Source organism: Eubalaena glacialis, chromosome 11, assembly GCF_028564815.1.
Source record: "Eubalaena glacialis isolate mEubGla1 chromosome 11, mEubGla1.1.hap2.+ XY, whole genome shotgun sequence".
Taxonomy (NCBI): Eukaryota; Metazoa; Chordata; class Mammalia; order Artiodactyla; family Balaenidae; genus Eubalaena; species Eubalaena glacialis.
The window spans coordinates 43,077,267-43,101,973 of NC_083726.1; the positions used below are offsets into that span (position 1 = coordinate 43,077,267).

The 24,707-nt window shown below is 35.2% G+C and overlaps 1 protein-coding gene across 3 annotated transcripts in view; it reads left to right on the forward strand.

Moving 5' to 3' along the window:
- Positions 1-24,707, forward strand: part of OSBPL8 (oxysterol binding protein like 8) — a 192,660-nt gene that overhangs the window by 93,014 nt on the left and 74,939 nt on the right. For 2 of the 3 annotated variants that reach the window (XM_061206700.1, XM_061206701.1), the window contains one exon: positions 8,442-8,579. In XM_061206700.1, the coding sequence (XP_061062683.1) occupies positions 8,442-8,579 (138 nt within the window). The remainder of the gene's footprint in view (positions 1-8,441; positions 8,580-24,707) is intronic. The other variant, XM_061206702.1, reaches the window with a different exon arrangement.

A 24,707-nucleotide genomic window follows, 5' to 3' on the forward strand; every position in this document is an offset into this window, starting at 1 on the left:
GAGAAAGCCCTCGCACAGAAACGAAGAACCAACACAGCCAAAAATTAATAAATAAATAAATAAATTAAAAAAAAAAAAAAAAAGACCGAGGCTGTATAATTATTTACTGCAGACCATATATCTTTTTGAGTGAAAAGTAATTTCACATAGTACTTCATTAGGATCTGTACAATTGAATGAAGATCATATTCAAATTACTTATGTATTTGAGAAAAGGTATACCATCTGTAAGGGGATATTTAGGATTTTCATAGAGATTTGTATGACTTTAAACAATTACTTTACTTCTTAGTTTTCACTTAGATTAAAAGCAAACACCAGACTTTGAGGCTTGTAATATTCTTCAGATTTTGTATTGATGAGTTGAATTCAGAAAGAATGGTAGTTATAGAATCATATTCTCTTAGAATTTACAGTATGTTAATTATATTACTATTAATTATTCCAGTGTGATTAGTTTTTACCATATTTAAAAGTAATATGAATAGCAAAGTAGGTTGCTTTGCTTTACTTTGACTACAAAGTAGAACCAGGAGAGGGCACTGTAATGCTAATATCTTTAGAAGGTGAGGCAGTTGATTGAATTACCAGAAACTATTTTGGAATCCTGCAGTGATTCATTGGTCAAATATCGATCCAAGCATTTAGTAAGTACTTATTGTCAGTTTTATGCCAAAGGATACAAATGAAAATAAAGTCACTGCCCTTCTTGAGTTTATATGTGAATAGTCTACTATTGTGCAAATGATATAGGACATCAAAATGATTTTTATATTATGCAAATTTTCTGTATAGTTAATGTTTGTGAATGGGGTGAGAGAAAACAAATTAAAAAATGCTTTCTGTTTTTTTAAGGAAATATACTCTGTGTATTGCTATATCTACAAACCCTCTCATTTCAAGGTTATCAAAATAATAAACAGTAATACCTCAATCAATAAGGAGTTAGAAAGGGGTGAATAGAACTAAGTTTACACTTTTCCTTTTTTATATAGTGAAGTTATTCAAGACTTAGATATGTATGTCTTTCTGATGGAATACTAAAGCATACTTGAATTCTATTAGCTGTTCTTATAATGTATTTAAATTAGCCTTAAATGTACTAATACTACAAAAAAATATATGAAGCATATGTAAATTATAAAGCATAATCATACAGTGAGTACATATTGAACCTACCACTCAACTAAAGAACTTGAATCCTACAAATGCCTCATGTCTATGTGCTTCTTCTCTTTCCTCTCCCTGTGCCTACCTGCCCAGGGGTGATGACTAATTTGTATTTTTTTGTTTATTATTCTTTGCTTTTTCAAAAACAGATTTTTTGGGTTATTTTTAGGTTACATATGTATCACTAAGGTTTGCTAGGTTTTTAATTTTATAAGAATGGTATCATGCTATATGTCATCTTCTCAGACTTGTTTTTTGTAGTTAACATTGGATTTCCAAGATTCAGCCATGTTACTGGGTATAGATAAAGACCATCTGTTTTTAGTGCTATATACTATTCCGTTATATGCCTATACCACAATATATTAATCCATATTGTTTTCAATTGATGAATATTTAAGTTGTTTTGATTTTTGCTATTATGAACAGCGTTGCTATGAACATTCTTATTTTTGTCTCTTGGTACACACATATAAGAGTATTTCTAGGTATAAAGCTAAGAGTGGAATTTTTAGACCCATAGGATATGCTGAAATTCACTTTTATAAGATCTAAATGGTTTTCCAAAGTGCTTATATCAGTTTATATTCTGCCAGCAATGCTTAAGATGGCTCACTGATCCCATCCTTACCAGTATTTGGCATTATCAGACTTACTAATTTTTTTCAGTTTTACTGAGTGTAAAATATTTATTTCATTGTGATCTTGATTTGTTTTTTCCTGACTGCTAAAGAGGATGAAAATCTTTTTGTACATTTATTGGCCATTTGCATTTCTTCTTCCATGAACTAACTGTTCACGTTTTCCCACCAGTTTTCTTGTTTTTTTAATTAAAAAATTTTTTAATTGAGGTATAATTGACATACAACATTGTATTAGTTTCATGTGTGCAACATAATTCCATATTTGTATATATTTTGAAGTGATAACCACAATAAATCCACTTAACATCCATCACCATACATTGTTACAGAATTTTTTTTCTTATGATGACAACTTTAAGATTTACTCTTGTGATAACCTATAATGGAGAAGAATCTGAAAAAGAATATAGATAGATAGGTAGATATCTATATATATATAGATATATAATTGAATCACTTTGCTGTACACCTGAAACATTGTAAATCAACTGTACTTCAATTTTAAAAAAGATTTACTCTCAGCAAATTTCAAATATGCAATACAGTATTAACTCTAGTCGCCATGCTGTACATTACATCCACATGACTTATTTATTTTATAACTGGAAGTTTGTACCTTTTGACCCATTTTGCACAACCACAACCCCATCCCCCTCTCTGGCAAACCGCCAATTTGTTATCTGTATCTGTGAGTTCAGTTTTTGTTGTTGTTCTTGGTTATTTGTTTAGCTGCCACATATAAAGGAGATCATATGGTATTTTGTCTTTCTCTGACTTAATCTCACTTAGCATAATGCTCTGAAGGGACATCCATGTTGTCACAAATGAAAAGATTTCATTCTTCGATTGATGGACACTTAGGTTGTTTCCATATCTTGGCTATTGTAAATAATGCTGCAGTGAACATGGAATGTGTACATCTTTTCAAATTAGGGTTTTCATTTTCTTTGGATAAATACCCAGAAGTGGAATTGCTGGATCATATGGTAGTTCTACATAGGTTTACTTTTTGAGGAACCTGCATACTGTTTTCCATAATGGCTGCACCAATTTACATTCCCACCAACAGTGCACAAGGGTTCCCTTTTCTCCACATCCTCATCAATACTTGTTTTTTCTTGTCTTTTTGATAATAGCAATTCTAACAGGTGTGAGGTGATACCTCATTGTGGTTTTGATTTGCATTTACCTGATGATTAGTGATGTTGACCATCTTTTCATGTACCTTTTGGCTATTGAGCTATATGAGTTCTTTATATATTTTGGATATTAACCCCTTATCAGATATATGATTTGCAAGCATTTTATTCCATTCATTGTGTTGATGGTTTCCTTTGCTGTGCAGAAGCTTTTTAGTTTGATGTAGTTTCACTTGTTTATTTTTGCTTTTATTGCCTTTACTTTTGGTGTCAAATCTAAAAAATCATTGCCAAGACTGATGTCAGGAAGCTCACTTCCAGGGACTTCCCTGGTGGCACAGTGGCTAAGAATCCACCTGCCAATGCAGGGGACAAGGGTTCAAGCCCTGGTCCGGGAGGATCCCACATGCCGAGGACAACTAAGCTCATGCACCACAACTAATGAGCCTATGCTCTCGAGCCCACGAGCCACAACTACTGAGCCCGTGTGCTGCAACTACTGAAGCCCACGCACCTAGAGCCTGTGCTCTGCAACAAGAGAAGCCACTGCAATGAGAAACCCGTGCACCACAATGAGAAGCCCACGCACCGCAGCGAAGAGCAGCCCCCGCTCGCCCCAACTAGAGAAAGCCTGCGCACAGCAATGAAGGCCCAACACAGCCAAAAATAAATTAAAAAAATTAAAAAATTAAAAAATAAATAAATAAAAGAAAAAAAAGACGGTCACTTCCAGTTTTCTTCTAAGAGTTTTATAGTTTCAGGTCTTAAATTTGAGTCTTTAATCCATTTTGAGTTAATTTTTTTGTCAGAAAGTAAGTGGTCCAGTTTCATCCTTTTGCATGTGGCTGTCTAGTTTTCCCAACACCATTTATTAAAGAGACTGGCCTTTTCCCCATTGTATATTCTTGGCTTCTTTGTCATAAATTAATTGACCATATATGTGTAGGTTTATTTCTGGGCTCTCTATTCTGTGCCATTGATCTATGTGTCCCTTTATATGCCAATACCACAGTGTTTTGATTACTGTAGCTTTGTAATATAATTTGAGATCAGGGAGTGTGATGCCTCCAGCTTTGTTCTTCTTTCTCAAGATGGCTTTGGCTACTTGGGGTCTTGTGTGGTTCCACTCAAATTCCATTGGAATTTTGAGAGGGATTGCATTGTCTGTAGATTGCTTTGGGTAGTATGGACATTTTAATACTATCCCTCCAATCCATAGCATGGTATATCTCTCCATTTGTGTGTGTCTTCTTCAATTTCTTTCCTCAGTGTTTTACAGTTTTCAGTGTACTGGTCTTTCACCTCCTTGGTTAAGTTTATTCTCAGGCATTCTTTTCAATGCATCCTCCCATTTTTCTTTTGCATTTTTGGTCTCTTTCTAATTGATTTATAGGATTTTTTTTTTTAATATATTCTGGATACCAACTCTTTGTTAATTATATGTGTTGCAAATATTTTCTCTTGTTTTTTTCCGATTTCTTTATATCTTTTGGTTAGATTAATTCTTAATTTTTTTTCCTTTCATTTTTGGTTAGTGCTTTGTTGTGTCTTTTTTTTAATTTTTGAATTTAATTTTATTTATTTTTTTATACAGCAGGTTCTTATTAGTCATCAATTTTATACACATCAGTGTATACATGTCAATCCCAATCGCCCAATTCATCACACCACCATCCCCACCCCCCCGTGGCTTGCCCCCCTTGGTGTCCATACGTTTGTTCTCTACATCTGTGTCTCAATTTCTGCCCTGCAAACCAGTTCATCTGTACCATTTTTCTAGGTTCCACATGTATGTGTTAATATAAGATATTTGTTTTTCTCTTTCTGACTTACTTCACTCTGTATGACACTCACTAGGTCCATCTGCATCTCTACAAATGACCCAATTTCGTTCCTTTTTATGGCTGAGTAATATTCCATTGTATATATGTACCACATCTTCTTTATCCATTCATCTGTCGATGGGCATTTAGGTTGCTTCCATGACCTGGCTATTGTAAATAGTGCTGCAATGAACATTGGGGTGCATGTGTCTTTTTGAATTATGGTTTTCTCTGGGTATATGCCCAGTAGTGGGATTGCAGGATCATATGGTAATTCTATTTTTAGTTTTTTAAGGAACCTCCATACTGTTCTCCATAGTGGCTGTATCAATTTACATTCCCACCAACAGTGCATGAGGGTTCCCTTTTCTCCACACCCTCTCCAGCATTTGTTGTTTGTAGATTTTCTGATGAAGCCCATTCTAACTGATGTGAGGTGATACCTCATTGTAGTTTTGATTTGCATTTCTCTAATAATTAGTGATGTTGAGCATCTTTTCATGTGCTTCTTGGCCATCTGTATGTCTTCTTTGGAGAAATGTCTATTTAGGTCTTCTGCCCATTTTTGGATTGGGTTGTTTGTTTTTTTAATATTGAGCTGCATGAGCTGTTTATATATTTTGGAGATTAATCCTTTGTCCGCTGATTCGTTGGCAAATATTTTCTCCCATCCTGAGGGTTGTCTTTTCGTCTTGTTTATGGTTTCCTTTGCTGTGCAAAAGCTTTTAAGTTTAATTAGGTCCCATTTGTTTATTTTTGTTTTTATTTCCATTACTCTAGGAGGTGGATCAAAAAAGATCTTGCTGTGATTTATGTCAACGAGTGTTCTTCCTATGTTTTCCTCTAAGAGTTTTACAGTGTCCGGTCTTACATTTAGGTCTCTAATCCATTTTGAGTTTATTTTTGTGTATGGTTTTAGGGAGTGTTCTAATTTCATTCTTTTACATGTAGCTGTCCAGTTTTCCCAGCACCACTTATTGAAGAGACTGTCTTTTCTCCATTGTATATCCTTGCCTCCTTTGTCATAGATTATTTGACCATAGGTGCGTGGGTTTTAAAGGAATCATTTCCTACCCCAAATTTATAAAGATAGTCTCTTAAATTTTCTTTAAAAAGTTTTCAAGTTTTGCTTTTTGCATTTATGTTTTTAATTTCATAAACAATATTCTTTGTGTGTGGTATGAGAGTGGGACCTATTTTTCCAACATGGGTGACCAATTTTCCTAGTATCAATATTATTAATTGCATAGTCTTCCTACCTCTAGCATATATACACGCTCCACATATGCATGGGTTTGTCTCAGAGAGCTCTCTGTTAAGGTCTTTAGATCAATTTGTCTCCCTCTATATCAGTACCATACATTTTAAATTTCAGTAATAATTTTTAGGTATTAAATGGATATTGGATTTAGTAACTGAATAAGCCACCATATACTTTATGATAATGAAGTTTCATAAAAATATAAAATTTGTTGATTTGATTCCTTCAACAAAATTCTTTTGAACACCTTCAGTATGCCAGAATCGCACTGGGACTTGAGGATTTATGGAAAAATAAGGCAGACAAAACTCCCTTCTCATGGAATTTATGGTCTCATGTAGAAGGCAGGTAATAGACAAATAAATGATATAATTTCAGATACTGATAAGAGCTACAGTGAAAATCAGGTAGGGTAAAGTGACAGAATATAATTGTGGTAGAATGGGCACTAACCAAAACAAAAAAAACCCAAAACCAGAATTGATAAATTGTTTTCTATTAAAATTAGGAACTGACTTATCAAAAAACACAATGAAGGGCTTTTCTAAAGAGATGACATTGGAACACAGACAACAAATGATGAGAGTGGTCAATAATATGAAGATCTGGGGTAGAAGTATTCCAGGTAGAAGGGAAAAAAGATACAAGGGCTGCGACTGGGGCAAGATGGCATGTTTGAGGAATACCAAGAAGGCCATTATGGCTGGAACCAAGTGAATAAAGAGGAGAGTAGTAGAGAATGAGGTTGGAAAGATAAGCAGGGGCCAGACTGTTGAATCTTTAGGCCATGGAATTTATTGCAAATATAATGGAAAGCCATTGTGGATATTTCTGCTTAATACAAATCTGATCTATGGTTTACAAAGATTACTCAGGCTTCTGTATAGAGAATGAACTCTACACAAGGCAGGGAGCAAGATGCTAAGTCTGGAGGCTAAGTAGAAATCTGCTGCTGTGATAATGGTGGTAATGGTGGCTTGGAACAGGGTGGTAGTTGTGGAAGTGAGGAGAAGTAGGAGGATTCCAGATAAACTTTGAAGATAGAGTATAAAGATCTCACAGAAGAATTGGATATGAAATGTGAAAGAGAAAAATCAAAGAATACATCTAAGGTTTTTGGCCTAAGAAAGTGGGGGAGGGGAATAGTGATTCCATTAACAGATGGGAGAGAGGCAGGTTTGGAGGATAAGGAAAGGCAAGAACGGTTCTGGATAAATTTGAGATGTCTGTAAAATAATAGAGGTGATTATAAGGCAGGTAGTTGGATATGTGAGTTTTTGAGTTTAAGAGGAGGTAAAAATTAGTAGTCATCAGTGTAAGGATTCTTTTTTATGGACTTTATGGGAAAATAAATTTTTTATATCTTTACTTGGATGGTAAGTGAAAGTATTTTTGAATTTTTACTTTAAAATTTAAGGAGCTAAAATATAATTTTGATAACTTTAGCACAATTTGAAAACATGTTAAAGCAATTCGATTTAAAAGATAAGGTGATTAAAAATGTGAATATTAAGTTCTCATTAAGTTTAAAATTACACCTAGACTGAAGACAGAATCATTCTCTCTCAAGATAAAACTAAAGTTTTCATAGACTGAAAAGCACAGTTATATAAAATGAAAGGATGGAGATCCTGGGGCACTGTGGACTTGCTCACGATTTGCCCTACTCCTTCAATGAGTATTTTTCTCTTTTCTGTCCTCTCTGGAACTGGGCATTGCTCTCTATTAGTAGCTTGGTCAAATGGGTGAACAGCAGCCTTAAACACTAGATTGATTGTTGGGGCAGCAAGTTTTCGAGACCAGACTTTAAACCAAATGGTCCTGAGTTAGAATCTTACCTCTATTACTTAGTCTTAGACAAGACAATCTCTGAACCTAAAGTTTCTCCATCTCTAAAACAAGAATCACATCTACTTTCCATGAAAATTAGAAATTAGAGTAGAAATTCTAGTGAATATAAAATACCATTTTATACTGCTATTAATTTGTATTTTTTTCTCATTACTAATGAGGTTGACTATCTTTTCATGTGTTTACTGACCATTTGTATTTCTTCTGTGAAATGACGTTGTCTTTTGCTTACTGCTCTATTGGCAAATATATAGAGTTAATAACACAATGAAAGGTTGACAGTAAACCTTGGAGTACGTTCATTATCAGAATATGTACTTTCATTTTTATGAAGTCTATAATTTGTATAATTTGACTCATACCTATAAATTCGTCTTGAATTGATAACAAACTAAAAATAAAACAATTACATTAATTTATTAAAGTACTGAGTTGGTAAAATGAATATAACCACCTAGGCCATTTCAATCATAGTTCTATTCCATGTTATTAACTATGCCATTACGTAAATCTATGACTTAAGTACTAATTCTTTTTCCCTTCTTTCCTTGAGCTGTGGTAGCAAACAGTGACGATACTCAACACCTGACACCAGGAAAGATGAGTCAGCGCCAAGGGAAAGAAGCTTTTCCAACGCCAACCAAAGATTTGTATCAGCCATCTTTTAGTCCAGCAAGTCCTCATAGCCAGGGTAAGGAGTTGTACTTTTAATGTTTTTTGTTGTTGTTGATGGTGTGGTGTGTGTTTGTGTGTGTGTGTGTTTAGGGAGAAAATGACATTTGGGGGTCAGTCATGACTTTTCTTTTGGACTGTTTGGTTTTATAAAGGTTTATGTTTGTTTTGATCGTTCATAATACTCTTGAAATGAGTGCATTTTCCTTTAGAGTCCTTTAATTCCCCTTATGTTCTCCAACATATTTGGTTAGTTGTATCATTCTTCTAATTCAGTGATTCTCAAACTTTTTGGTCTCAGGACTCCTTTGTACTGTCAAAGATTACTGAGGCCCCCAAAGAACTTTCGTTTATGTGGGTTAGGTAACCTCTTGATACTTACTGTATTGTAAATTAAAACTAAAACCTTAAAAAAATGTTTACTCTATTTTTTTATTTGAAGTATAGTTGATGTACGTACAATATTATGCACATTACAGGTGTACAATATAGTGATTCACAATTTTTAAAGGTTATACTCCATTTATATTTATTATAAAATATTGGCTACATTCCCTGTGTCATATAATAAATCCTGTAGCTTATTTTATATGTAATAGTTTGTTTAAAATGTTTACTCTTAATTCATTTAAAATTAAATAATAAACCTATCACAGGTTAATATGATTAAAATATTTTTATGAAAAATAACTGTCCCCCTCTCCCCCACCAAAAAAAAGTTGAGTGAGAATGAGAAGAGTAGTATTCTTTTCCCTCAGGGTCCCTCAACCTTGGCCCTATTGTCATTTGGGGCTGGATAGTTCTTTGTTGAGGGGAGATATCCCGTGCATTGTAGAATATTTAGCAGTATCCTTGGCCACTACACAGTAGATGCCAATAGCATTTTTCCTGATTGTGACAACTAGAAATAGCTCTAGATCTTGACAAATGTCCCTTGCGGGATAAAATTGTCTCTGGCTGAGAACTACTGTTTTACAGTTTTTGCAAATCTCTTTAATTTATGTCTAGCTTTATCAAGGACATTTGTAAGTGAAACTGGCCTTCTTTTACTGCAAGTGCATGGCAGTGAAGAAATCAGTGACTACTACTGCAATCTGGTGCCTCTGCTTTGATATGTGCTGAAGTGCCAGTGGTCTTACCCAGCATTGCTTTTGCACTATCAGTGAAAATGTCAACACAGTGAAAAAGTATTATGAAACTAGTTTTGACCTTGCAGACCCTTTAAAAGAGTCTTGGGGACTTCCAGGGGTTATGGAATTCCTAATTCCTAATTGATACCTTTTGTATATTGGATTCTGCTTCTTAGCTAAAGTTTATTTGATCAAATGCTTTGAACTCTCCTGTGGTACTGCTGGTAACTGTGGTGGAAAGACTTCTGCTTTTAAAACTAAGAACTTAAATTTGGTGTTTGAAAGCTAATATGTACTTAGGTTATCAAGTATTTTTAAAACTTTAGAGTCTTAACAATTATGTTATACTGTCTGTATAGTTAGTCAGGTTTTAGTGTTGTTACTTTATGAATTATTCCTTGAAGTAGGCTTTAGTTACTTCTTTTTAAATGAATATTAACTGGTTAATAGTAAGTTACATGATCATTTTCTAATTTATTCCAGTGAAAAATGTTTTTCTAGTCATGTTAGATGGAGACATTTTTATATAGCATTGCAGGAATTGGAAAAACTTTAACAAGATAAAAACAATTACTACTATGCTAAAATTTATTGCTTGGTTGTTGAATATATTTTGGAAAATTGGTATTTTTGTTTCTAAATGCTTTTTTGAAAATGGATATATGGTACACAATGGTATAAATAAGCTTCATTAAGATAAAATTCTGAAAGGATGCAGCTTACGTGATTTTTTTGTTCTGTGCACCAGAATTTTGACTGTAATAAATATGGTTCATCTGATTCATATATCTGTGTACTAGAATATTTAGAGGAATTCTTTAACTTGGAATTTAATGAAGCAACAAAAAGGTTAGTTACTAATCATTAAAACTACTTTCATATGTGTCACGAACATTTTCAGGCAAACAGGGAATTTGAGAGAATAGTACAATGAACACTAATAAATCCATCAGGTAGATGTAAGAAATTATTAACCTTTTTTTGGATTTATTTTATTTATTTGGGGGTGGGGCTGGAATATTTGGAGTAAACCATAGACCTCATGATGTTGTACCTCCAAATACTTAATCCATCTCTAAAAATTAAGAACATTTTCTTATATAACCATAAAACCTTTATTAGATCTAACAAAGTTAATGATAATTATTTAATATAAGCTAACACCTAGCTCAAATTTAAATTTCCCCAGTTGTCCCCAAGTTTTTTGCAATAAGCTTCTTGAAACCAGGATCCAAGAAAAGTTCATGCATTGCATTTGGTTGTTATATAATTATATCTCCTTTAATCCCGAAGAGCCTCCTTGTTTACTCTTATTTTCTCTTGTGCCTTTGACTTTTTTAAGAAAGTAGGTCAATGTCCCTACAGAGTGTTTGACCTTTTGGATTTGATTGCCTCCTTGCAGTATTGTTTTATTTGTTTCCCCCTGTCTTTTGTATTTTCTGTGAACTGGAAGTTAAATGCAAAGGCTTGATTACATTCAGGTTGAACATTTTTGGCAAGATTGTTTTTTAGGGGATGTGTACCACTTCATGCTGCCTCACATGAGAATTCACTCAACATACGATTGTCCCACTATTAGTGATGTGAGATTGATCAGTAGGTTCAGGTGGTGACAGCCTGATCCTCTTCAATTGAAAGTTGCATCTTTTCTCCCCTTATAACCTGAAAGTAAAAGACAGTTGGCACCTAGTAAATATTCTGTTCCCCATCAACTTTTCACCTAAAGGTGTAAGCACTCTTTGATGATCAAGATCAATTACAACATTAGGGTGGAAAAATGGTGATTTTCTAATTCTGTCATTCTTTTTACACTTGAAGTTTTTCTGTAAGAAAGAGATCTTAATTATCTTAAGGCTACCTAGTAAACACTGAACTATAGTACCTATAGGAAAGTCAGGATAAATGGTTATTGTCTCCTAAGTACCAGTTTTTTAGATTAAAAAGAAGACATAAAGTCTACTTCCGGTGGTGACACATTTTTTTGGCTTAAAAATTTTTTAATGTAAAGAACTCATGCATTGAAGATAATAATAGTATCTATCCAGCACATAAGATTTTTATAAGGCTTAAAATGCGTTAATACATATAAAAAGCTTAGAACATAGTCTGGTAAATGATAACCACTCATGATAGCTGATTAATAATAACCACAACAACAATATTATTACTATTATTATTATTTTAAATAAATGATTCTATTTGAGTTGAAGGCTGATATTTCGACTTTTGCTGTACTTCAGCATCTTATAGAGGCTCATTTGGAAATTCTTTTAGTATGAATGGCCATGTACAACCTCTAACTTTTGCATTTACAGTGGCCGTAGTGTTAGTTATATCTTGATTTACACCTAAATGTTCCTGGGTAAGTTATGGGTAAATTAATATTTGGAGAGTGAATTACATACTGAACGTACTTCTTTGTTAAAGTCAACCTATTGGGTTTTTGTAATGTATAATATCTCCCTCTGGTTTACCTACTGAAATTCCACATCATAGTTTTCAGGTGTCAGAGGTGTGTTTGAAATAAGATAAACCCATTAACTCTTGGTTATGGTGAAGATAAATTATCGGAGATTAACAAATATCTAGAAAACCTCTTTGATAGGTCTGCCATAACTCAAGTACTCTAGATCAGTATTTCAACTTCTGAATGGAAAGAATTCTAAAACCTTATTGATAGTAATAATGACTAACATTTAAAGTTCCCTGTGTCTCTTAAGTGCTTTTTACATGCATTATTAGCTCCTGGAATTCATATAAGAACCTTATGGTATATAAATCATTCTCCCTGTTTCACAAATGAAGAAACTGAGCAGTTGGTAAGGGTAATTTCCTTAATGTAGTTTACACAGTTAATATGTGATAGAGCTAAAATTTGAACCTAGATATGACTCCAGAGGTTTATATTTTTTAAGTTTTGATCAATTTAGTCATTAGATTTTTGAGGCTCAAATTTTCCAAACCTTAACTCTGGCTCCTGTGTCTTTCGATATAACCCCATTATGTGTACAATGCTTTATGTGGAGTCTTTTTTTTCTTTCTTTCTTTGAGTAATATCTAGGAGTACAGTTGTGAAATCATATGATGAGTGTATGTTTTACTTTATAAGAAATGGCCAAAACTGTTTTCCAAAGTAGTTATACCATTTTACATTTGTCAGCAGTGTATGAACATTTCAGTTGCTCTGTAACCTTGATTTCTTTTAGTTTAGCCATTCTAGTGGGTGTATAGTAATATCACATTGTGGTTTTAATTTGCATTTCCCTGATGACTAATAATGTTGAGCATCTTTTCATATGCTCATTGGCCACTTGTATATCTGAAGTGTCAGTTCAGATGTTTTTGCCCATTTAAAAATTTGGCTTGTCTTATTGAGTTTTGTTTTGTTTTTTTTTTATATATATATATATTTTTTAATTAATTAATTAATTAATTTTTGGTTGTGTTGGGTCTTCGTTTCTGTGCGAGGGCTTTCTCCAGCTGCGGCAAGCGGGGGCCGCTCTTCATCGCGGTGCGCGGGCCTCTCACTATGGCGGCCTCTCTCGTTGAGGAGCACAGGCTCCAGACGCGCAGGCTCAGTAGTTGTGGCTCACGGGCCCAGTTGCTCCGTGGCACGTGGGATCTTCCCAGACCAGGGCTCGAACCCGTGTCCCATGCATTGGCAGGCAGATTCTCAACCACTGCGCCACCAGGGAAACCCCTGTCTTATTGAGTTTTAAGAATTTTAAAATATATTTCAGTATCATCCTTTGCTAGCTGTATATGTTGTATTTTCTTCCAGTCTTGGCATGCCTTTTCATTGTCTAAATGATTTCTTTCAAAGAACAGATGTTTTTAATTTTGATGAAATCCAATTTATCAATTTTTCCCTATGACTCGAGCTTTTTTCCCCCCCATTAAAGAAATCTTTGTCTACCCTAAAGTTGCAAAGAACATTTTTTGTGATTTCTTCTAGAAGTTTAAAGTGTCGCAGCTCTGGTGTTTATCTTCATTTTCCTTCTTAACTATCATCGTCTTAGGTCAGGTCCTTATTATTCCATACCTACATTACTTAGTACCATAGTATCCTAACTCCTCTTAGGACCTTGCCTTCCAATATACCAGGCTCATCTTTCTTAACAAGACAACCAAACAGAAAATCATTGTTACATGTTAAGGTGAGACTGTGATGGGACTAGGGTTCTTATAGATGTATATGGTCAGAGAAAACATGGATCCTATGAAGTAGGTCTCATAGGGAAATGATATGAATAAAGAGAAATAGAAAATTATAAATGAAAATACAGATTTTTATTATTCAAGCTTATAACTGAAAACTTCATTAGGTATCTGCATTTACGACACTCCCATTCTCAAAAAGCCAGTGGTTGACTGTTGCCTAGAGCAGTGGCTCCTAAGTCTGGCTGTATCTGAGAATCACCTGGGAGCTTTCTTTGCTTAGATGTAGCTTCTTCTCCAACCTTTCAAAATCTCTAGGGTGAGTCTGTGTATTTATGAAGCTCTCCAAGTGTATCTGATATAGCAACATTTGGATCAGCAAGCAGAAACCAGCAATAAAGAGCATAAATTACAGATCTCATAATCTTGTAGTTAGAGCTGTTAGTATTTCTGACTTTATTCTTCCCTTCCAATTTCATTTTATGTTTTCCCCCCATCATGAACCTAGCTAGATGACTTTCTTCCCTGTTCCCCATAAGACTGTGCTTTTATTTATTCTCATTCTCCATTGTGGAACATTCTCTCCCTTCCCCCTGCTTATCTAATTCTTTTCAAATCCAGGGGTGCAAAAAGATGACCTCAAAATAAGGATCAGATCAAGAGTTCTTCTGTAAGATTTTTTTGGTTGAGACCTCAGAAAGATTTAAGACAATGCCTCTTAGAGCCTTTCAGCTAGAAAAAAGCACTGAAAAGAGTCTTAAAGGCATACCTTATAAGAATGTCTCAGCTAGTCCAAAGAGCTTCAAGGCTCTTAAGTCTGCTGTCCTACAGTACCATGACAGACAGCCCAAAGAAGAGAGTGGCCTATCTCAAAGAGATTAGTGGGTGTGACGTCTGTTTAATGGAGTTATTTCCAATAAAATTCATAGGAAATCCACAAAGTTGTTACAAGGATGGTACTAATCAAAGCACCAGCAGCCTAGACAGAAAAGGATAGACAAAGTTCAACTAAAAAGAACCTTTGTATGTGTGGGGAATCCCAGTCTTATATGGGCAGGAAGCAAGCTGAGAAAGCTACACTGTTGCAAACGTGGACCATTTCTTATGAAACAGGAAGAGTGACCTGGAGGATGGAGCTGGAGCCCAGAGGGTAGAGTCAACAGTGACAGAGGACTGTTTTCAGGGAGCAGAACTGTTGTTCTAGTCAAGTTGCTGATGACATGTCCCTAGCAGATTTCACAATTGCTATGGTACTGATATGTGCCTTCTGTGTAACTCCCTATTCCCTACAGCTTTTGAACTCAAGTGTCTATTGCAATTCTATCCCCGGCTTACTGCAGTGGGGCAGATAAGTTATCTTTTGAGGCAAAGGGATTTTGATTTAAGAGGAGCTGTATCAAAGGAACCATATGGGGACTTCCCTGGTGGTCCAGTGGTTAAGACTCCACCCTTCCACTGCAGTGGACATAGGTTTGATCCCTGGTCAGGGAACTAAGATCCTGCATGCTGCGTGGCCAGAAATTAAAAAAAAAATTTTAATTAAAAAAAAAAAAAAAAGGAACCATATATGCCTAACTAAACCCAAGGAGTACATGTGCATTTGAACCTAATTTAGGTAACAAGATCCTGGCCTTACAGCCAGTGCTGTAATAGGATGACATTTTGATTAGGGAAAGGTCATTGAGTATATTTGGCATGTGGAAGGAATGTAAATTAGGTGGACAGTGGTATATTTCATTTTCAAAGGTGACTGCAACAATGTCTTTCATCTCACATGCTCTTTTTCTATGTGTCCTTACAACTTGCCCATCAAGAAATGGAGTCTATTCCTCTTCCACCCCTACCTCTGTTTAGTTCTAGGCTGGCCATGTCTGTTGGCCAGTCTATTGGCTATGACCAATAGAATGTAGTAGAAGTGACATTCTAGGACTTTTGAGACCAGGCATTAAAAAGATCTGCTAACTTCTATTTTTGTATATTGGAGGAAGTCAGCTTCCATGTAAAAGTCTCACCATCCACATACTACCAGCTATATGAAAGCCCAAATTGGCCACCGCCTAGCTGTTCTAGTCACCTAGCTAAAGGACCGGACGTGAGTGAGGAAAGCATATTGGGATTTCCAGCAGATGCTATGTGGATTAGAGACAAGCCGTCCCCATCTGCCCCCCTCCCCCAGTTTGCCAAAATTGTAGAATTATGAGCAAATAATTTTAGTGTTTTAAACCACTAAGTGTTGAGTGGTTTATTGTACAACAATAGATAACTGTAAGAGTAGGCAACACAAAATGATTAGAATTGCATTTATAAATTTGGAAGAATACAGTATATGAGAGAAGACTCACATACTGCACCGCCCAGGCGAGGTGAATACAGCCTGGATGAGAGTGGCAGTTGTGTGAGTTTAAAAAAAAAAAGTGGAGGAATATATAGAGGAAAATTTGTCAGGGATTAGTGATTGATTGGGTTGGGGGGTGACAGAGGAAAAAGAGAGGGAGGGCTCAGCAATGACTCCTTGATATTTTGCTTGGGAAACTAGTTCAGCAGTTTACCAAGATAGGGGACTATGGAGGAGGACTATGTTTGGGGGAAAGATGCTGAGAACTCCAATTTTGGACATGGTGAGTTTGAAGGACTTTATCCATGTGGAGCTGTTGAGCAGGAAATTGGCTTTATGGTTTTAGAATTTAACAGACACTTATGCACTAGATATGTAGATTTGGAAGTCATCAGCTTAAATATAGTAATTGAAGACAGAGTTAAAACAATTGTGTAGATCAGTTTAGTGATTCTCAGACAGTACAGTTTTTTTTTTAATGAAATAGAATAGGATCAAAAGATCAGAGCTTACTTAATCTGATCTGTGAAATTGTTATCTGATACTCATATGTGTACACACACACACACTTGATGTAAAATATATTTCTCATTGTGAGCTATGAAAAGTTTGGAAAGAATTGTAGTTTGAGAAAAGAAAGGAGTTGGAATACAGGCCTAAGAAGTGTCAGCATTTAAGGATCTGTTGGAGAAGGGATTGGCAAAGAAGATTTGTAAAGGAATGTTATATCCCAGAAGAATGAAACAGGGTTTTATGAAGGAAGGGGAGTGACCTACAGTTTTATATATAACTCAAAAGTAAAGCCAATTAAGACAACTGAAAAATTATCCATTGACAAGATATCTTTGATAACTTTGTGAAATCAGTTTTGGAAACAGTGATGAAGCTAAATGGCAATAGGATGAGGAATAAGAAAGATAAGAAATTGGGGACAGTTAAGGTAGCAAACTCTTAGGAATTGTGCCTTTGAAGGGGAGGAATGTGTAGGGTAGATAGAAAAAGAACGTGGGACAAAAAGATTTGTTTTAAGATGAGATATTTGAGCATGTTCAGACATTGACAGGAGAAAGTCAGTAGAGAGAAATACTATAGTAGAAAGGAGAATTAATAGGGCAGGTTCTCAGAGAAGGCATCAGGGATGGGATCCATTGTGAAGATGAAGGGATCGACTGGACTAGGAATACAGCTAGAAAGTGGAGGAACCATGATAGTGGGATTGCCAAGTAGCGTTTAGGTTGGTATCAATCTAACCTAGTATGGGATTTTCTTCTGTAACGTTAGGCTTTGCTTGGTGTATGCAACAAAAGAATGGTGGCAGAGTGAGTGTGGGATGCTGGCAAGGGGGTGGAGTTTGGTGGATGAGCTTGGTGGACTGCTTTGGTGGAGGGGTAGGATCTGTAGGAGGAAATGCCAGGATCAGTAGACAGCTTGGAAGCATTGTGTTAAGTGGCTGTAGGGGCAAGGGCTCTCTTATAGACAAATACTGAACTGATAAAATAATTGCGGGTTAGTGTAAAAGGAAGAGAGTTGTTGAGCGTCAATAAATGTCTGTTTGTCATATATATATATATTTATATATTATAAGTATATATTCCCCCATGCCTCGCATAGTACCTGCAACATAGTAGGTACTTTTATGTTTAATAAGTGAATATGTGAATAAATATCTTTATTGAGTACCTGTTATGTGCTGGTTCCTGCCACTGTGAAGCTTATAGGCTCATTTTTTAATGAATAAATGCAATTTTGGAGGTGATCTTCATGTGCTGGTAGCCCCTTCTCTGACATGAACCTCACGTGTCATATTGTTCCTGTGTTTGCTAACGAGAGAGAGTGGATGACCAGGCAGACAGACAGATTGATTGATTGATTCATTCATTCACTCATTCATTCATTTAAAATGACATTCGTTTTGCTGATATTTGCTGGACTCATACTAATAGCTACCATTTATTGAGCACTTACTGAGTTTGGCTGTTATACTAAAAGGTTTATATGCCGAATTATATTTAACTTTTGAAACAACCCCACAAGATATAGGCACAGTTACTATGTCTGCTTTACAAGTGAGGCAGTTGAGGATTAGGGATGTTAAGAAATTTGTTCCAATTCACAAAACTAGTAAGTGTCAGAGGCAGGTTTCAAATTCAGGACTGTCAAAGCCCATAGTCTTTAACTATTCAACTATACTGGAGTGAATTACAGGTCAGCTGTTTTCTTTTTCTGTTTCATACATGGTATGGTGATAGAAATTTATGTTTTGCGAGTGCTTTAGAATGGCAGAGATTCTCATTGTTCCTGTTTTCTGGCTGAGTCTCCTTTATACATATTGATTCATACCACTTTAATGTGGGTCACTTTCCCTTAAAAACAACTTAAGTTTATTTTTTTGCACTGTGGTTTCCTTACATCGTTTTAGGATTTTTTTTCTTTTTTTTTGGAGGAGCTAGGGAGACTCTGGCTCTCCTCACTAAAGCCCACCCACACATGTCAAGATAATCTTTCATTTGTTATCTGTTTAGATTATGATGATAAATTATTTGGATTATTCCCAAAATTGTGTATTTGCCAGATTTTTTCCCTTGTTTGAAGACTAAGTACCAGTTTACTTCAAAGTAGTTTTAACTTAAGTATGATTACAATCTCTTAAGTAGGATGGTATTTGTTTTAGGCTGACTTGTTTGAATGTAATGTATTTCAGTTGTTTCTCAAGAAAAAAAGACTTGTAGATTAATTAGGCTTGTTGTCTCCCTTTTCCCTGTACTTTTGAATAAGGACAATGCTAAGGCAGCCTAGAGACTAAATTATAGCTCATCTCACAGACAGATGCTCTATTCCCTCTGGATCACGTTTGAGATTATTATCAAAGCTTGATGAGTTACTAAATTTTATCTTGTAGCTACCCTTTCTTTCTCTGGTCATAAAAAACTATTTTCACGGTTCTATTTTTAAAAAACCATCTTTCAATTGTAGTGCTTTGTGAGAGAATGTAAAATGTTGCCGTGCCAAAACTTATATGAATCCATTTCAAACTAACTTTTGTGTTTAAAATTTAAAAACTTTGAAAACTAAAAGTTTTACCTGCTCAATCAGTTTTATCAAAGTTAATTTAGGCCATGTTTGGTTTATCTAGGCTTGAATTAAAATGTCTACACTTAGTATTGTGTTTCTCTTATCCTTTAGTAAATTCTCTTAAACCTGTGAAGTCCCTTCACCTTGAATGCTCTGGCAGCATTAAACGTGGAGTGATGGGTCTATGTCTAATATTTCTAACTTAATAGAAAACTTTAAAGGGGGATTTTCTTTAACAGAGAGTGTACTATTGTGACGATATTGTACCAGATTCCCCAGGGTGACAATTTTAGACATTGTTAACAAAATCTCAGGTGACTAATGCTGAGTACCTTTAGTAGAGTAGCTCACAGACCAAAGGAGACCTAGAAGTCAGTTTCCTCCCTGAACCGAAGCAATGTCTCCTTCCTTGGCAAGACATTTCTAGGGTCAATTCTGAACATATATGAGACCATACACACACTAACAAGTGTGTTCTTGAATACATGTGTTATATTTCATGAAAATTGTTTTACCTAAAAGAAAACTTGAATTTATTCCCCACCCCCACTATCTTTTTTTCCCTAGATGTTGTGCTTTGGTAGATTATTTTCTTTAGAAATAGTATAAATTAGAGGTTATGTTGATTTTCTTCTAAGTTTTTGAGCCCTCAATAAGTTAGATTTCTGAAGTTATTTCTTAAGACACGGTTGTTTTCTGTTTTGAAATTCCTTGTGTTTGGGGAGTTGCTTCATAGAGCTATGAAAGTACCTATTAAGTAATGAAAGAGAATATAATATTTGGCAAGTTAAGAAAATAAGAATAAAATATTTTTCTAAATCTCTCTTGTGAAATGTTGCAATATCTGTGTTCTTTGGCTGTTCCTACAGGGGAAACTGAAATACTTTGAAATCATTTATTGAAAAGTGAGAATGAATAATTCAGCTTTGTTTTAAGCATCTTTACAAAGATGAGAGAGTCTGTCTTATCCTTGCCAGTCCTTACTAATTGCTTCTTTAACAAAGCAGTAAGTTGAACTTTAAGAACGCTAAAGGATGCTTTTCTCCCCATAAGCATATACATTCATATATTCCTTCCCCCCCCCCAGTTTATTTATTTATTAAGATAACAGTGAAGGATTGTCACAAAATACCTGCACTAGTTTCTCAGCTCTTTTCTGGTGGGATTTCCCCCCCAATTGTTTTCACAGTCGGAGGGGTTGAGATCTCCCTCTTAGCGAGAATGGTAAAAGAGTTTCATTTGTAGAGTTAGCTGCTACAATTTTCCTTTCCTTATTTGAGGCATGTGGAGGCAAGCTTTCTGTATTTTTAATGAATATATAGCAAGATAATATCAATTTAATTTACCAAGTAATATTTGCATAATTTCTGAGAGAAGATAAACAGTAGTTTCATAGAAACTTTTCTGTTTCCATTTCTTTGTGGTAACTTTGAACATATATTAAATTTTATTTAAGGATGAAACACTGAAAGTTTAGCAAACTCATCTTTTTCCAGGTGGAGGAAGGATGTTTGTAACAGAAGGACAAATACCACCTGGGGAGTACAGGATTTTCCAAGGGTCTCCTCTATCAAGCCTGCCTTTATTTAGCCTGCTTGGTACCTAGTTCTGTACTAGAGATCAAGAACAAACAAAAAATGATATTCGTAGCCTCTGCCTTCAAGAGTTTAATTTGTGATTGCGAAGTTTAGGGACAAGAAGTAGGGAAGCATAAGAAAACATGAAAACATGTAGCTGAACTTTCACTTCCAGTAACATGGCGAACTAAATGTTCAGAGAAAACCTTCCTAGTAAGAACATCAGAATGCTGGACATGGTGTTTTAAAAATTTATTTTTAGAGTGTGACTGACCTGTCGGTAGAGTAAGGGAATTAGTAAGAGTGATTGAGAGAAGGGAGCCAATTTAAAAAATAACCACTTAAAATAACAGAAAATAAGGTACATAGCAATAAATCTAACAAGAGGTGTGAAATACCTTTAAGTAGAAAAGTATAATACTAAGAGTATGTATTCACAGTAAATGGAGAGACATACCATGTTTCTGACAGGAAAATTCAGTGTTATTAGCATGTCACTTCTCAGATTGATTTTGTGTGTTCAATGTGTTCTGAATTCATATCTCAACAGGATTTTTTTCATGGTACTTGATAAGGTCATCCGTAACTCTCTAGGGAGAGCAAAGGGCAAAGAAGAGTCAAGACATTCCTGAAGAAGCAGAGCCAGACAAGGGTCAGGGCTTACTTAGTACTTAACATAATGCTCTAGTAAACAAGATAGGTGGTATTCATGCTGATAGAGACAATGAGATGAATGAAACACAATAGAGACTTAGAAACAGACTCAAGCATGTATGGAAACTCAGTTTATGACATATTACTCAATAAACTGTTTTGGGGAAATTAGTTATCTGTATGAGAAAAAATGAAAATAGATCTCTTCCACTATATACAAAATCAATCCCAGATTAAATGTGAAAGATAAAGCTATTAAACTTTACAAAACATAGAAAAATATTTTTATATCCTTGAGGTAAAGAAGGGTTTAACAAGACACACACACACACACACACACACACACACACACCTCTCAAACTGAAGATTGACCCATTCTACCTTGTTGAGGTTAAGAATATCTGTTTATCTAAAGATACCACAAAAATAGTGAAGAAACAAATTGCTATGCATATAACTGACAATGAATTAATATCTAGGAAAAATAAAATACTCCTGTGTATCAACCCAAAAGACCAAAACCCACTAGAAAAATATACAAAAGACGTGAATAGCTAGTTACAGAAGAGGTAACACAAAAGGCCAGTAAGTTTAACATTAGGAAACTGACAAAAGTGAATTACTACTACAGTGGATTTCCATTTTATATCCACTAGATTTAAAGTCCAACAAGTACAAGTGTCAGTGGGGATGTGAAACAACAGGAACTCTCATTTACTAGTAGTGAATGCATATGTTGGTGATTTTGGAAAACAGTTTGGCATATTACATAGTAAAGTTGAAGATGAGCATACTCCTTAGTGTATCCTAGACCTAGTGAAACTCTCACAAATGTGTACCAGCAAATTGTCTGTAATAGAAAAAAAAGAAATGGGGAAAACCCAAATGTCTATCATCAGTGGAATGAATAAATATCATAATTATATTCATACAGTAGAATACTATGCAACAATGAAATGAATGATTTAAAACTACAGGCATCAGTGTGGAAGCATATACAAAACAAATTAAAGTTCATGCAGTATGATGACATTTATGTAAAGTTTAAAAATAAGTAAAATGAGTGGATGCATGGGACCTCCCTGGCAGTTAAGTGGTCCCACTTTAAGGGGCACGGGTTCTGGTTGGGAAACTAAGATTCTGCATGCCACATGGTGTAGCCAAAAAAAAAAGAAAAAGAAAAAAAGAGAGAGAGAGAGAAAGAAAGAAAAAAGAAAAAAAATGAATCAAGGGACTTCCCTAGCAGTCCAGTGGTTAAGACTGCACACTTCCACTGCAGGCAGCATGCGTTCGATCCCTGGTTGGGGAAGTAATATCCTGCAAGCCGCGACACGCGGCCAAAAAAGAGAATCAATGCATTGTGTAGGGATAGATACATGATAGAACAATAGAAGGAGTAAAATAGAATTTGGGATAATGGTTAACTCTGATTAGAAGGGAGGTGTGTACAATCAAGCATACATGGGAGCCATGAAAGGCACTTGAAATGCTCTCTTTCTTAAGTTGGTGGTCATTACCTATGTTTTCATTTTTATTAATAATGTTTAAAATGTACACATGTTATATTCACTCTTGTGTATACGTCCTTAGAATAAATGCATCTCTCTTTTTTTAATGGTATAGTCTGTGGGCTAGTGCTGGTGCATGTGGTGCTTTCCTAGTTCTGTAAGTAGATGAGAAAAATAAATACACTATTATGATTTTTCACTAAGTGAAATTCCTTCAGTGTAAAGGACCGTCCTTTATTATGAGGTTATAGTCTTCCTGCTGTATGATATTTAATATCCCTTTGTGAATTGATGAAGACTGTGAATTATAGGTTTAAAAAAATATTATGTCTTATCAAGATGAGAACCCTGATAGCAGTGCTACAGTTTTGGGGGGAAATTTTACTGGCCCCCAAATTCAAACTCTGTGAACCATAGGTTTATGTCATTTGCCTATGTGAGGAGATTGTGGGTATAGGGTAAAAAGATAAGGAAATCCTTGTATTTTGGATGGAGTAATGGACCATGAAGTTACTTAGATATGTGGTTACAACTGTGGAATCAAAATAGCTTCTTCAGGACCTTATTAGGCTCATCATTAGGAAATTTCTGGAGTGTGCCAGCCTATTTAATTTATATCCAACTCCAAAGCTTGCATAGAGTTGGATTGAGTCTCTGGTGGGTAGGTAAAAAGATGTGAGCATTGGCACCAATATTTGAACATCAGCTAAGAGAGGGAATGGAGAGATCAGTATCCATTCCTGCCGTCCTAAAACAAGCAATATTGTTTTATAACTTGGTTCCCATGCTTGGAGAGAAGGGCTGGAAGACTAGTTACTTGTGGAACACTAACATATTTAAATGGGTACAGTGGGGAGTGGGATTTTCTTTATCTGTTACGTTTTGAGAACTCAGTTGTACGGAAGGAAAGAGTGTAGTAGCTTTTTTCTAACATGATACTTGCACAGCTTTCTAGTGGAAGAATTTTTGAAACAAATTTTTTTAAAGTTTTTAATTGAGTCCCTGATTTACAAACTGTCCTTATATGTGAAGGATGATCTAGTTGAGTGGCCTCTGTCCTATAGGCTCCCCTTTCTTCTTCACTATCATTAAGATTTTTCTCATTTTACCCCTTCCCACCGCAGACCCTATTGTAGCCTGGGATCATGTTTTTTATCCCCCATCTTTGAGTCTCGCCTTACCACAAAATGGTTTGATGCTGGCATCTGTGTTTGCAGGCTTGGGGAAAGCAGAAAGAGGAGACGGGGGAAAGTAAACACTACTCCCACGGCTGGATTCTAATATTGGCTCTATTGTTCATTTACTGTGTGACTTTGAGCCTATGTGCCTCAGAGCTTGATTACCTGTAAAACCAGGATACTACTCCTTTTGTATGTCATATTGTTGTTCTTTGAATCTATTGAGAACATATGTGAAAACACTTTTGAAAGCTTATTACTATATAATTATTAGGTAATATTATGATGGTTACATTCATAGGTACTCTTAGTACATTTTCAGTTAGATTCTTGTGAACATTCTTAGAAAGAAACCTAAGCACTTCATTTAACATTTACTTTGTGGAAATAGACTCTCCGAGTTTCAATCAACTTTTAATGAACATGTACTCACATATGTTGAAAGCTCAGTAAGAGCAGAAATTAGGGACTGTTGTTCATAACTCTCTTGTGCTTAACATAATTCCTAACACAAAGTAGGTGCTTATTAAATTTT